Genomic DNA, 13,684 nt, shown 5'->3' on the forward strand with positions numbered 1-13,684 from the left:
GCAATTAAAGGAATTAAAATAATACAACATAATTCTTTAGCATGGTTAGCTTTTGCAGTGGAAGTCGCTCTGTTTTTCAGCTTAGTCCCAGCAGGAGCAGGCATGCTTCACAGGCAGGGGGGGTTCCAGGTGAGGAACACTTTATTTTCCCCATTATCTCACTCCATTAATTTCATTGGAGTGAAATTGAGGGAAAGTTTGTGAAATTGAGTAGAACTGTGGTCTGTGCAGCTCTGCCGTCTTTAGTTTTTACCTTCATCTTATAGATAGTTATGTAATTTTCTCTAGTTATACTGTTTCAGGTTTCTGATCTAATGTGTGTGAATGTTTGGTCATAGGGTAAAAAGTCAATGGGCTTTTCCCTGTCCTCTCCAGGATTCAATATTGTGAAGTTAAATGCAAGATAACTAAAATAATCCGAGAAGTACAATAGTTGTTCCTTCAGTTTAAGAGGGGGGAAGTGTCAAAACTAAGTATTGCAGGGTATCAGTTCAGTCAATGTGAGTTAAATCCCCTGCATTTTGCTTCAAAATGTTTCCACCGGCAATTTTAATTAATTTTAGCTCGTAGATATGATGATGGAAACTATCTGGTTGAATCTGTAAGTTGGTGTTTTTTCTCAAAACCTGTTGCAGCACTCTTATTTTAAAAGCTACAACCGGAAACCGTAGCGCGTGCTGTTGCAGGCTTGACGCTGGTCCTCCACATTAAAGGCAGGAGGGAGGCAGGATTAGGATGAAGACTTCAGGAGTCACATGGACTCAACTTTCAAACTGGTGTCCAGTTGTTCTACACTGACGCTCTGTGGGAAGATGTCTCACGTTGTTGTTTAACTGCCATCTTTGTTTTTTATTTCACTTTTTAAAACCATACCTCGCTTTTCAGCCGTTTTCATCCAGCACGTCGGTATTTTTATTTTTATTTTTGACCTGTTCGTGGACTTTGCAGTGACCGGTTCCTCCTTCACTTTCGACCATGCTGCAAACTTTTCACAACTGAAACCTGTTCTGTGATGTGAAGCTGTGAACTGCCGAAGGAAATAAAGTTTGCAATTATTCACTCACAATGACTGAGGAGAGCAGAAGTGAACACAGAGCCGAAAGCGGGAAGGACTTGGAAAAACAGCTGCGGTTACGAGTGTGCGTCCTAAATGAACTTTTAAAGACTGAACGGGATTATGTTGGGACGCTAGAATTTCTCTCGGTGAGTTTTGAGAATGATTTCTAACGGAGGTGGCTCACAAGTGCACATTTTACCCAGGAAAATGACACCTCAAAGCACACAAACAAACAAAAACAGCCACCCTGCTTTGTATGCACGGTGCATCAGGCTCCAGAGCAACAACAGGTCCACTAAGTGTTACATGTTAACAATCTGTGCTAACCCCCTCCTGCATGCAACTGTTACTTGTACTGATGTAAACAGGATGTCAAACATAAGAATCCACTTTTTGGACTGTAACCTGTAATACTTTGTGAGACCATCCCTTTGATTGAGATATTAACTTTTTAGATTGCAAGTGTGAAATTGGAAGAACAGTCACAAAGGGGCATGGCACAGCTTTAGTTCCTGCACAGCCAGTGTGATGTTTAATCCCCTTCCCATAGGCTGGTTAGAGGCTCATAGTCGTTTGCCTGACAATAGCTGATCAGACAGACATTTAAGCCATTTGGGGCACTGGATCATTTTGTATAATGGAGTTGCCTGGTGATAAATTACAGGCAGATGAACCACAAATCACAACAGAATCAAATATTTAATCTATTGATCCTCCTTGAAATGACCTCATCCTCATGTCTCCCATCAGTTAGGAAGGATGTACCACTTGAGGTTAAGGTGCAACGATCTCTATAATCATTACAAATCAGATAGAAAACATACAACTATAGAAAAAAAAAAGAGAAAAAGCCTGTATATTGGCATCTTGATGTCAGCTCAATGTGTCTTTGTCACAATCAGGCTTCTAACTTGTACTGCACAGCATTACTTTTATTACCCCATTTTGCCACACAGCATAGAAAATGTAGGAGAATGCAGTTTGCTGCTGCCTCTGCCAACTTTTGATCAAATTCATGAGGAGGGAGTTCTGCCAAGGATGGCACAGGTGGCCTCAAATGAAAACCACTGAAGCTAGGCGCTCAGTTGGCAACACATCTCCAGTCGCACACTGAGCGTAGCACTTGGTTGCTGCAACACAGGAATGATGTGCTGTCAGCTTTAATGGTATCGCATTAAAAAAAAACGCCCAACCTCGAAGACACGAGGGAAGGGTAGCTCTGGAAATGTTCCCCGTTTAAACCTGAAATCTGTTAAAAGTTGTCGCCGTCTACAGCTGATAATCAAGTATTTTAACTGTCTTATTTGTCAAAGTAACCTGGCTGTAGAGGATGTTAAAAGCGAAAGTCCTTGCAGTCAGCGCCCTAATATGATGTGATCTGGACTGTGGCTTTGGATGGCTTGGTGGCTTTCACCATATTTTCTCAGCAGTTTCAGCTTCTGGGAACTTTGCATGGAAATCGGGTCGAAGGGGGGACTGTGTTATATGTCATTAAAAGCGCTATTTCCCAGACTACATGTATGAATACGTACTCCCCGAACTCCCCGACCCACCCACCCCCTCTCACTGTCCAGATGTTTCTAATGGAGGGCAGAGGGACCAGGGAGGGGATGGAGCTCTATCTGGCCTTTCTTAGAAGTGGCATCACTGGAGACATGATGGAGGCTATTACATGAGGGAATGTGTCTTCTGTCCTAGTGGTGGGGGTTTCGGGAATGCAGCCACCCCTCCTCTATCTCCCCTGTAGCGCTGGAACTGGGATTCATTTCAGAAGTGACTGACCCTTCCAAGGCAACTCTGTTCTGGTTGGGAATGTTGAGATGGACGGCCTCAGATTGAGGTCTGACAGTGAAAGATATTGTTGGTTTAGCTGCATGTTATAGATATGGAGGTGGATGATAACACAAAAAAAAAGTGAGAGAAAAAGACAAAGAAACACTGTTATCTTGTGTCTTATCATTTGGGAGGTCTCGGGGAGCATGGCGGAAGATTACTCGGGGTGATCAAAGATGGCCCCACTGGGGAGAGGGGTCACATTGAAGACTTTCATCTGATCACACACAAACAAGCGCGTGCCTCCCCCACTTCCTCTACTGCCACGCTAGAAACTGTGAGGAACCATCCAAAGTTCTGTGTGTCTAGAGGTCAGAATGGAAGACACTCAACCCCCCCCCCTCCTCCTCTGTGCAACTCCCCGGTGAGATAATCCAGGGGACTCCCAGTACCAGCAGGGAGAGATGTGGACGGGATATTGCTGGAGGGGTGAAAGGGAAAAGGGTAGACCGGATCATGCAGTGGATACTGCCAGGAGGGTGAAGGGTGGTTTGGGGGGGAGGGGGGGGTCAGTCGGTCGGTTCTCCGCAAGTGGCTGGGCTTGGTGCCTTCTCTTGTAAACCATACTTCCTGGAGGAGGAATTCCTCCGAGGTTAGGAAATGCTGGGGAACAATGAGGCTCCGGTCGGTAGCTGAAGTTGAACTGTGGCGCAGAGATCGCCACTGCTGATCCGTGGGACCCAAACACAATGCACCTCACACATACTTTACTATTAAGGTAGTGGAAAACAACACAGAGAACAAGGATGCTTAGAGCAAATTGTCCCAGGACAGTCTGAACCTATTGTGTGGCTCTATCTAACAGCTCGTGGGAAAATATCCAGATTGCATTTTAGCGGTATCATTAGTGGAAAGTCTAAATTTGAATTTCTTGGGATTAGAGCTTCACCTTTTACACACCAAGTACTGAACTTCCACAGAAGTCTGATAGGTCGGGCTCTAGGGAAGCTGTCTGAAATATCTCAGGCCTATCTCACATAATGAACAATTATCGCTGCAGATAGTGGGCGGCGGTGGACACTGGTGTTTATCTTGGACAGCTACGAGCCAATAAAATGACAGTCATCCTTTTAGAAATGCCTCAATGAGAGGAACAACTCAAGACATAATGTAAACAGTCACTCTAATGAGCTCTTTGCATTTCTGCAGTTTCTTTTAGTCGCACTGTCAAATGAAATGCTGTGTTCAGTCTCTGCCAGTGTTCACCATTGATACAGAGACATTGAAAGCCATTTGCTTGCATGATAAGCACTTAGGAGTTAGAATGCAAGGAGGGACAATGGAGGAAACCTTTCATGTACTGGTTCTAGAGGGAGATCTGAGCCACAAGTTAACTTAATATATTCCAAAAAGCTTTGCAGTGCGTTAAGTGGTCCCTCAGCTGCTGCCTTCCTCTCCCCAACAAAAGCCTGTTGAACTACGAAGCAACCCACTGATTGTAATGTTTAAGACATTTTTAATCCCTTGCATAAATGTGGGGTGAGACAAGCGTAGATCTTGTAGTTCTCTTAAGAAAACTATTGATTATCAAGAAATATGGTGTAATGCATCTATAGTTTCATTTTTTCCCCCTTCAGCTGTATGTGGTTGTCTGTGTTTTATTGTCTATTTTAAATTTGTTGGCGGTCACTTAAAGTCAGCAGGCTCTTTTCAGTGAAAATGGCTACAAGAAGAGGGAAATCGAGCCTAATGGAGAAAGCAGCCGCTAAGAAGGAGCGCTGGCTCTGAGAAACCCAGGTGTTCAAGTGAACTCTGTACATGTGTGTTTGTATATAGAGGCTCCACATCTCTCTCACTCTCTCTCTCTCTTAGGATTTGTATTTGTTTACATCTCGACTGAGACGGTCGCGTTGGCCCAGACTGCTGGGCCGAGAACTCTCCTTTTTTCTTGCTTGTAACATATGACCGGTGAGCAGTAAGGAGGGAGGTCAGGTCAGGGGGGCATGACGAGAGGGTTCATACCCTCTGGGCAGACAGCCGATGACCCCAAAGGTCACATCCTCTTGTACCTACCCCTTTCCTGTCTGTCTGTTAATCTCTAGACTTCATGCCATCCAGCTCCCTCCTGTGTTCTTATGGAAACAGGAGTATAAGCTGCTGATGATTGGTGCGTCTTGATTTGATAAAGTTCTTGAGAAGCGGCACATGTTTAGCAGGGAGTTAAGTGAACTTATTGCCAGAGTAAATATATAAATGGAAAATAAACTGTTGGACTGTCTGCGGTAAATTGTAAATTCGATGAGGCCAACTAGATTACAAAATCGTACCAATCATAATTGATGTTAAAAAGCTAATTTGTCAGCGTTTTGAGAGTCACAAGCCAGAAATGTTAAGATCTGTTGTCTGGATTTTGTGGGCGGAGGAGTAGGAGGAGATGCTGGGTTGGAGGGAAAAAGCTAAAGTTGACACCACATGATACAGCTCCTTGTGCATATCCTACTAAGATATTTTAAATAGCTTTTTAAAGTTCCAGATCAGATAAAGCAGGGCAACATTTGCTCAAATGATGCTGGGATTGAGCAGTTTTAAGGCTGAGGGCGAGTCCCCAATGCAGCAAGCCAGCCAGCGGCCATTTTCTGTTGCTTACATTGGTTTGTCTCTATTATGGGCTGGATTTGGTGATAAGAGATTCCACAGAGAGCTTCGTATTCACACAGGCGGCTGTTTCTGCCCCAATTACTCCCTTCTTTATTTCTTAATTACTTCATTTATGTCTTTATGTTGCGTAGACGATCATCCCATCATACTTTTATTTGTTCCACACCGGCCTCTCACGCCCTGTACCCTTTCAAATACCTCAAACATCTCTTTCTTTCTTGTTGTTCACCACTGTGTCCCAGAGAGAGCCACGACTACATATGTTCCATCCATTATTTTGGATGTTGTGTTGACAAGAAAAGAAGTGTATTTTTCCACTTTCTTTCTACATTTTTTATGATCCCATCAGGCTGGAACTGCGTGTTTCCTCATTACGGAGCAGAAATTTCTGCAGCTAGCTTATAGAGGCCAAGTTAAATTCAGATCTGCCTAAATTTAGTTTTATTCCAGGTACATAGGAAAACCTTTGACTGTTCTGTGTGCATGTGTGGGTTTGTAAAGCCAGAAGAAAGAAATGGAAGGAGAGAGAGAGAGAGAGAGAGGTGAGATGGTTTTTCTCCTTGACTCTTTTTAATTGGATTCGGTCAGTCTCTCCTCTCTAAGAACGCAGGCAGTCTCTCTCTTGTCTGTTCCCAATGTGAGGCCCCTGAACTGATGAAGTGGCTCACTTGCATTTCAATTTCACACCACTGCCACTCCACAAGGGGCTTGCATTTTATGCCGCATTTGCAAGGTTATTACTGACAGTTCTGCATCTGCATTCCAGTATAAATGCATTCCCTCTCTGATTGGTCATACTGTAGTTGTTTATTTTGTAACTTTTTAATTGTGCATGTGCAGTACCAATAGATGCATTATGGGACATATGTGTTTGTAAACCTATTTAAGATAAAGATAAAATTGTCCTTTTTTAAATTAGTTTATTATTGCAAATTTCCCCACTGTTATGGAAAATTTTTCCACTGTAAGGAAAATTTCCAATTTGTTTAGCACCCTATCTTTATGCAAAATCTGTCTTTAAGCCAGTCTGAAGATAAGCGATAGTGAGGATTAGCTAGCCGATTTTTTTTTTCTCGTCAACCTTGAGTCCCATATCAATTAAAACACTGAGTGGGATAATCCTTCATCTTCCCATTGAGCATCTTGCATTGGGAGCTGTTGTATTTTGCATGTCTTTCAATATATAATTCATTCATCTTTTAGAAAAATGAAAAGATGTAGCAATTTTCTAGATGTACCAAATGTGATTACCATCGGGAAATATTCAGTAACAGGCATGCCTTCATTATGGAAATTTGTTGAATAACTACAAACGTTGAATATTGTAATGTTCATGTGTAGGGCTTGGTATTGAGCCTCCATTCCTTTAGGGTGTTGACCAACATGGGTACTGATCAGAGTGTGGTGAGTTTGCAGAATTTTATGTCACCAAGTTGGTTAGCTTACCTTAGCAAAAAGACTGAAAACAGCTAGCCCGGTTCTGTCCAAGGGTAACTAAATTTGCTCTCTAAAGCGTAAAAATGTCAAGCTGTGGTGTTATGGGACATTATGTGCTGGATCCAATGACTTCCTCATGTCTTCCCATCACCGCGACAAGACTATGGCAACCAACAGAAACTCCAGGAAGTCACTGCTCATAACTCGCTGTAAAACCACACAGTTTTTACACTTTGGTTTGTGTATGGATTAAACAAAAAAAGAAGTGCCGTGTTCATTAGGGACCTTTTTTTTTTTTTTTTTTTTTTTGAGGTTCTGGTGCTCTAAAAAGTATCCCTTTGGTACAGAAAGTCAGGGATTGTGATGATTAGTGTGGAAAAAGTTCCACCAACGTCCAGCTCTATCTGTGTGAGTGCGTAGCTTGTCTAGACTTGAACTGAGTGTTAATCAGGGAAAAACATTTCTCTTTTCCTACAGTCTAGTCTATGACTTCTCTAATAACTGTTTGGTTGCAGTCGTGTGCACCTTTCTTTCAGTGTAAAGTCCCTCTGGCTGGGTCTTACACTGGTTAACGTTCTTTTGCTTTTCTCTCAGAGGCCATTTTTATGAGTCCACATCAGCAGCCAGGGCCGGAGGTATTACGTTTTTGGGTTGTCCATCCGTCCATCTGTCCATCCCATTCTTGTGAAAGGGATATCTCAGAAGTGCTGTGAGGGAATTTCTTCAAATTTGCCACGAACATTCACTTGGACTCAAGGATTAACTGATTAGATTTTGGTGGTCAAAGGTCCAGGTCACGGCGACCTCAGAAAACATGGTTTTGGCCTTGTGAATGCGATATCTCGATAATGCCTTGAGAGAATTTCTTCAAATTTAGCCAATGGTCGGGGTCACTGACCGCACAAAATACATATTCAGTCATAACTTATGACAAAGTTTTAATCAAATGGTTAACATTTTATATGACTCTTGATAAACAGGGATGTAACTTGAAGTTATAGTCTTGAGTGGTGGAAGGATACAACTATGAGGCGGTAATTGTAGTTCAAGCATGATTTCCTTCCTTCCTGCTGGCCCTGCCCATCTTTACATTGTGCTGCATATTTCCTGCTACACACACACACACACACACACACACACACACACACACACTGGGCCAGGGAAAGCAGAGTTTAACCACAGATGCCCATTTGGCACCATGGAGCGTCTTCATTGCGTATGTGATAGGGATGCAGTGACTCTGCATTGAATCTGTTGTGTGGCTTCAGCTCAGGAGGGAGAGGTGTTGCTGTCCCGCTGCCCAGAGGAGAAGGCTGCCTTTGATTTGGCCAGTTTCAGCTGCCTGGTCACATGGTGCATACGTGCGACCAGTAGAAAAGTGGCGGGACTCCGGTAGACACTTGTCAAGGCGTACATGCAGTGTGAAGTGGTCATCATCACAAGGGGGCCTGTGTTTTAGCTGGCATGCTCTGCCTCAGGGGGCACACACACACACACACACACACACACACACACACAGACACACACAGACATAGACATGCACATGTGCTTATTCAAATCAGTATGCCTGCAGTGTTGGTTTAGCACTCTCAAACCTGCCTCAGTATTGCCATTATTTTGATGACACAGTCGGGGGAAAAATGACAATATGCTTACAAACCAATTAAATATTGGTATGATGCTCATTAGCCCAATTAAGGTTATTACCTTTTGAAAATTAAATTACCAGCCATGTGGTTTGGTCTCATGAAGAGTCCCACCAACTCAATGGTGCAGCTGTCTCTGCATTTCCAAGTCTCTCTCTCTCTCTCTCTCTCTCTCTCTCTCTCTCTCTCTCTTTTTCTGTTTCTTTCTGTTTTTTTTTTTTTTTTTTTGATTAAGTGTCCACTGAAAACGTCTAGACAAGTTTGCATGTTTCCTCTGTGTGGTGTAAACTCACACTTTCCATGTCATTCATGTCTCTGTCCATCCTGCATTTCTGGGCTCAGAATCCATAAACATCCAGAGCTGTCCAGCCAGACAAGATGGGAAATTCCACTTCACTCTAAATTATTTAATTAAGTACTTAGAATAGGATTTGCTATAGAGGCTCTGAGAGTTAGACAAGTGTCTCTCTGTCTCTAAGCATGCTCTGTCTGCACGCATTTCTTTCTTTCTTTCTTTCTTTCTTTCTTTCTTTCTTTCTTTCTTTCTTTCTTTCTCATTTTGTTTTCTGTCACTGGGACTATTTATCTCTGTCCATTGAGATGGACCTTGTTTGAGGAATAGGAAATTCCTGCTTTCCACTTTAAAATCTTAAAATGGCCTTTACAGTAAGAAGTCATATGTAAGTAAATCTTGCCATACATTTCTTTACTGTAAGTAGCAGTAGTTTCCATCCCTCTTTATTTGGAAGAAAAAGTGGGATAAATAACGCCGGGGTCTATACTGATCTGATGCAGCCATGTTGGCCTGCTGCCTCCTGCTCTGTCACTTCACAGACAAAAAGGAAACTAGGGGGGGTTCAGCAGTTGTGCTTCAGAGGGTGGGGGTGGCAAGAGTCGGCGAAAAACTGGCAGGGGGTAGTTGTTCAATTCTCCATTGACTGTGTCCGGTTCTGTCATGTGTGAGAGAGGCTGACGCTGCAGGTTTCCTTTTTTCTTGACAGTCCTGCTGAAATAGATGGCGGTTGGGGGTAAGGGGGTTCGGGTGGGGGCTTCCAGCAGACGAGGTGGAAGCCTGAAACTGTGATCAAATGAACTATCGGGTTGTGTGACAGTCATGCTTGGGAGTGTGCTACAGACTGGGAGACCGATGATTCTGCGTAGTCATCTTGGAGATCAATACGGGGGCCCGGTGTGTGGCTCTGATGGGGAGTCGCCAGCTATCAGTGGGTGATGGTTTGCTTGACTGCACATGGAAATTGAGGAGGCATGCTTGGTCTCTGAAGACTAACACTCTTCTACCGGAGGCTTGTCTCACTCTTTAATATCCAATTTCACAAGTCAAAAGATCCTTCCCAATATGCTGAAGACGCCCGCCGTTTATAGTGCCACGATGGGTGAAATTGAACAGTCTGTCAGATATTCAGTTAAAACGGACATGACCACAAGCGTCGTTTTTATGCTCATGTGCTCATTTCACTCAAGTGTCAGCCGTGCACGGAGCTCACCGGGAGTCGGGCGCAGACATTGGGCACAGACATATTCATTAGATAAATTGCTTCATTCCAGCTGCTTTTGAATCTCCTTGGGTGCCGGGGTCAGTGAAAGGACAAGAATAACATCAAGAGAAGATTTTTTCTTCTTCCTTTTTTTTTTTTTTTTTTTTTTTTTTTTTTTTTTTTTTTTCCTTCCTTCACCCTTCATGAAAAAAGTGAATTCTCGGAAATGCATCAAAGCACTTTGCTTGGTTGATAAAACTGTTTCTATTACTTGAAGCTTGATTCCCCCCCCCCCCTGTATTCCTTGCAAAACAGGCCTTTCCTGAAACGATAAACCTTCAAATAGTATCCCAGGAAATATCTCTTGTTGTCTTGAAAGAAGCCTCTTGATCTATAGTATTCTATTTATTATTAGGGGTAGTCTGGTGCTCATGTGGACTGCCTGAAAGTTAAAATGACAGCAAACAACTGCCCGTTAAACAAATGGACTTTTGTTCGCTCGAAGATGCTGTGAAATGAATACTCACTATGTTCTCCGTTGCTAATTAAAACCAGAGACCCTGCTTTGAGCTGTGCAGATGAGCCTTAATAGCCAATCCCAAGATAGACATATTAACATTCCCCACTGTATTTATAGTGTCTGTTTCCTGTACACATTCCCAGTGGAGAGAAACGGGCCAGTTTGGGAAAACTAGCCGGAGGACTAATGAGATGAGAAGTTCAGGTTGACGTCTGGAGGTGTCATCAGGACTTGTTGAAGACAGGAAGGGAGGGGCTTATGAGAGGGGAATTGCATCAAAGAGCCTTTTCTCTCTTTTCGGACGTTCCCCAGTGTGCGCTCGGCATCAGACGCTGACTCTGTTTGTCTCTGTTCTGTACCACTTAGGGGTAGAGTTCAGGTTTTTTTTGTTTTTTTTATTGTATTTTGCTCACCAGGAATTCGGTGTGTGTGCATAGGTGTGTATATGGGAGGCCACTGTGCAGGAGATTTAACCCTGTAATGTTAAATTCCTGCTTTAAAAGCAAGATCCTTTTGCGCAGGAAGTATGGTAAAGGCACCATATCCTCCCTACAGGGTTTCCATGTTAAGAAGGCCAAACAAGGCTCTTTTTCTTTCCCTCCCTTCCTTTTCCTCTACATGTCTCTATCTGTTTATTCTGTCTGCCTTTTCCCTCTCTATCTCCTCTGCTCTGTCGCGAGCCTCCGGCGCACCTGTTACCTGCCGTCCTTTTTAACTGTTATCACAGTGCTTTTCTTTTCTGCTTACTCTGCCGTCCTGGAGGAGAGATATGACAAAGAAACGCACACACAAAAACACTGTTACATTAATGAGCATACCTTCACAGTCTGGTGATTCACTTCAGGGGGCTTTGTTGTGTGGAAGCTGTTGTTTGTGTCTCCATCTCCGGCATTGAATGGCTTTTGTTTCCTTTTTTTTTTTTTTTGTTAACGAAAGAGGATTCCTTCATAGACGGTGGATTGACATACACTTGATGACCTGTACATGTGTGTAGTGATATCTCTATACATCTACATCATTTTTTATTTTTTTTTGCAACAGTATGATATAAAGTAGAGAACAGAATGTGTCCATGAATTTTATGTTTGTTTGCCAATTCTCCAATCGTGACAACAGAGCAGATCAGTGAATCATCGGTGGACAAAAGAGGCAGTTAGTCCAATAGAGTCTGAGAAAGGCCTATTCATTCATCCAGAGTTTATACTGGGGACTAGTGCCAATGGACTCACATTGGACCTTTTTCAATTGTGAGCAATAGATCCCACATTACAGCAAAAGCGGTTGAACTTCAGTAACAGAATAACTTCTTAAAATTGTGCTGACAGGATGTATTATTGCTTTAAGTTTTTTTTATTTTATCACTTTCATATTCAGGGAGAGCAGGGTGTTCTGCAGTTGAACCAATTGATCCACAGGGACCTTAAATGGCTGTTATGCATGTAATACATTAAACGGACGCCGTGTTCCTGCCCACTCCTCCAATGGTTTTAACTTGAATGCATAAACAGATGTTTGAGGATAGCTTTGTACTCTGTAGCAAAGTTTTTTTTTTTTTTTTTTTCAGTCAAAGCAATTTGCTGCATCGTTTTGCTCTTTTGGATCTGTTTAGTGCTCTTTTCCTCTTTTGGGTGGGATTCGTATTCCCATCGCAGCCCATTCTGCAGGGTGTGTGTGGCTGCCTGATGCGATGAACGACATACATTCTCTCCGCGTGCACTTTCCTTCGTCCCCACTTCACATTCGCGGCCACTTCACATTCACTGTAGCCTTTCTTTGTCACAACCACTTGCTCTGGCTTGGCAAATGTACTGTACACACACTTTATTTTGAAGCGTGAAGAATGTCCATCATTGTCCTTCTGTTATATCACTGTTTGCTGTTTGAGGAAGCAAGTGGTCTCTGTTTTTGCCAGACTCGTCTGGTGTGATTCATCTGTTTCATTGACATGAAGATAAACATCTATAGGGGGAGTGGCTAGCCTTCCGCTGATTGTATCTTTAAAATGTGGCAGAGCAATGCAGAGGGAGGGGAGAGGAGGGGGGGCAACACTGCATAATATCCATTCATAAAGTGTCCTGAGCGAGCTTGGCGCAGCACACACTCTGTTGGCATGGACACAGCCCTGCAGCTAGTCTGATTGCCCCTGTGCCTCCTCCTCCTTCCCTCTATGACACTAAAGCGCGGAGGATGTCGGATGTAATTTCACATTTACTCCCGAGCAAAAAAAAATCATATTCCACCAAACTGCAGTTATTGAGCGAGCTGTCACTCACGTGAGATCGAGGCAGTTTCCCTGCTCTGTCCGAACGACTGCTCAGTCATAGTAAGCCAGTGATGGAGTGGTGTACCATTTGGCTTGCAGCTCTGCTAACTGAACACGATTACAACTTCTTGATTTCAATTTTTGTTGTCGGGTTGTTATCACATCTTTTTGTCTTTTTTCTTCTTTATTTTTTCTTTTTTTTATTGAATCCGAACATGGCTGCATCAGGCAGTACAGCCATGTTTTCTTCAGCCACTCCTTCGTAGCCCACAGCATGTAAGCTTGTGTTGATTAATGGCAGGTAGGGCTACATGCGGTGATTGGACCAATCTATTCATCACACCCATCTGCTCCGTGGAATAATGAAAACTTTAATGGGCTTTTAATGTGTAACCCCCCCCCAGCCATCAGAGTGACAATCCAGGTGATTATACCTGGGGCCTCAGGGAACAAAATAACTTTCTGAGAGTTTTTTTTTTTTTTTTCCTTGTTGAATGATGTTGATTCATGATTAAGGATTTTTAAAAAAAGCGTGTATTTTATATCCAACATGAAGAAAGTAAAACAACCGCCTCCTCTAAATTTCCTTGCAGAAAAAAAACATGCTTTAAATGAGCGACATATGTGCAGGCTTGTGTGTGTGTGTGTGTGTGTGTGTGTGTGTCTAGGTGTATGAGGGAGGATGGATGCCATTTTGGAGATGAATCTAACTTTCCTTGAACTGCCAATGGAAAGAACACTGTAAAAAAAAAAAAAAAAAAAATCTGTTGTTATCCAACTTTTTTATTTTTTATCCTCTTTCTCTTCTTAGCTCATCACTTTCCAAGTATCTTA

General features: G+C 42.9%; 1 protein-coding gene across 1 annotated transcript in view; it reads left to right on the plus strand.

The window, feature by feature from the left end:
• Positions 1-752: 752 nt before the first annotated feature.
• prex2 (phosphatidylinositol-3,4,5-trisphosphate-dependent Rac exchange factor 2) overlaps positions 753-13,684 on the plus strand; it is an 89,756-nt gene continuing 76,824 nt past the window's right edge. The window contains exon 1 of the mRNA XM_023416905.2: positions 753-1,203. Coding sequence (XP_023272673.1) covers positions 1,066-1,203 — 138 coding nt within the window. The 5' untranslated portion in view covers positions 753-1,065. The remainder of the gene's footprint in view (positions 1,204-13,684) is intronic.

This window comes from Seriola lalandi, unplaced genomic scaffold, assembly GCF_002814215.2.
Source record: "Seriola lalandi dorsalis isolate HSWRI2012SDOR001 ecotype SW California unplaced genomic scaffold, Sedor1 jcf7180002054570, whole genome shotgun sequence".
Classification (NCBI taxonomy): Eukaryota; Metazoa; Chordata; class Actinopteri; order Carangiformes; family Carangidae; genus Seriola; species Seriola lalandi.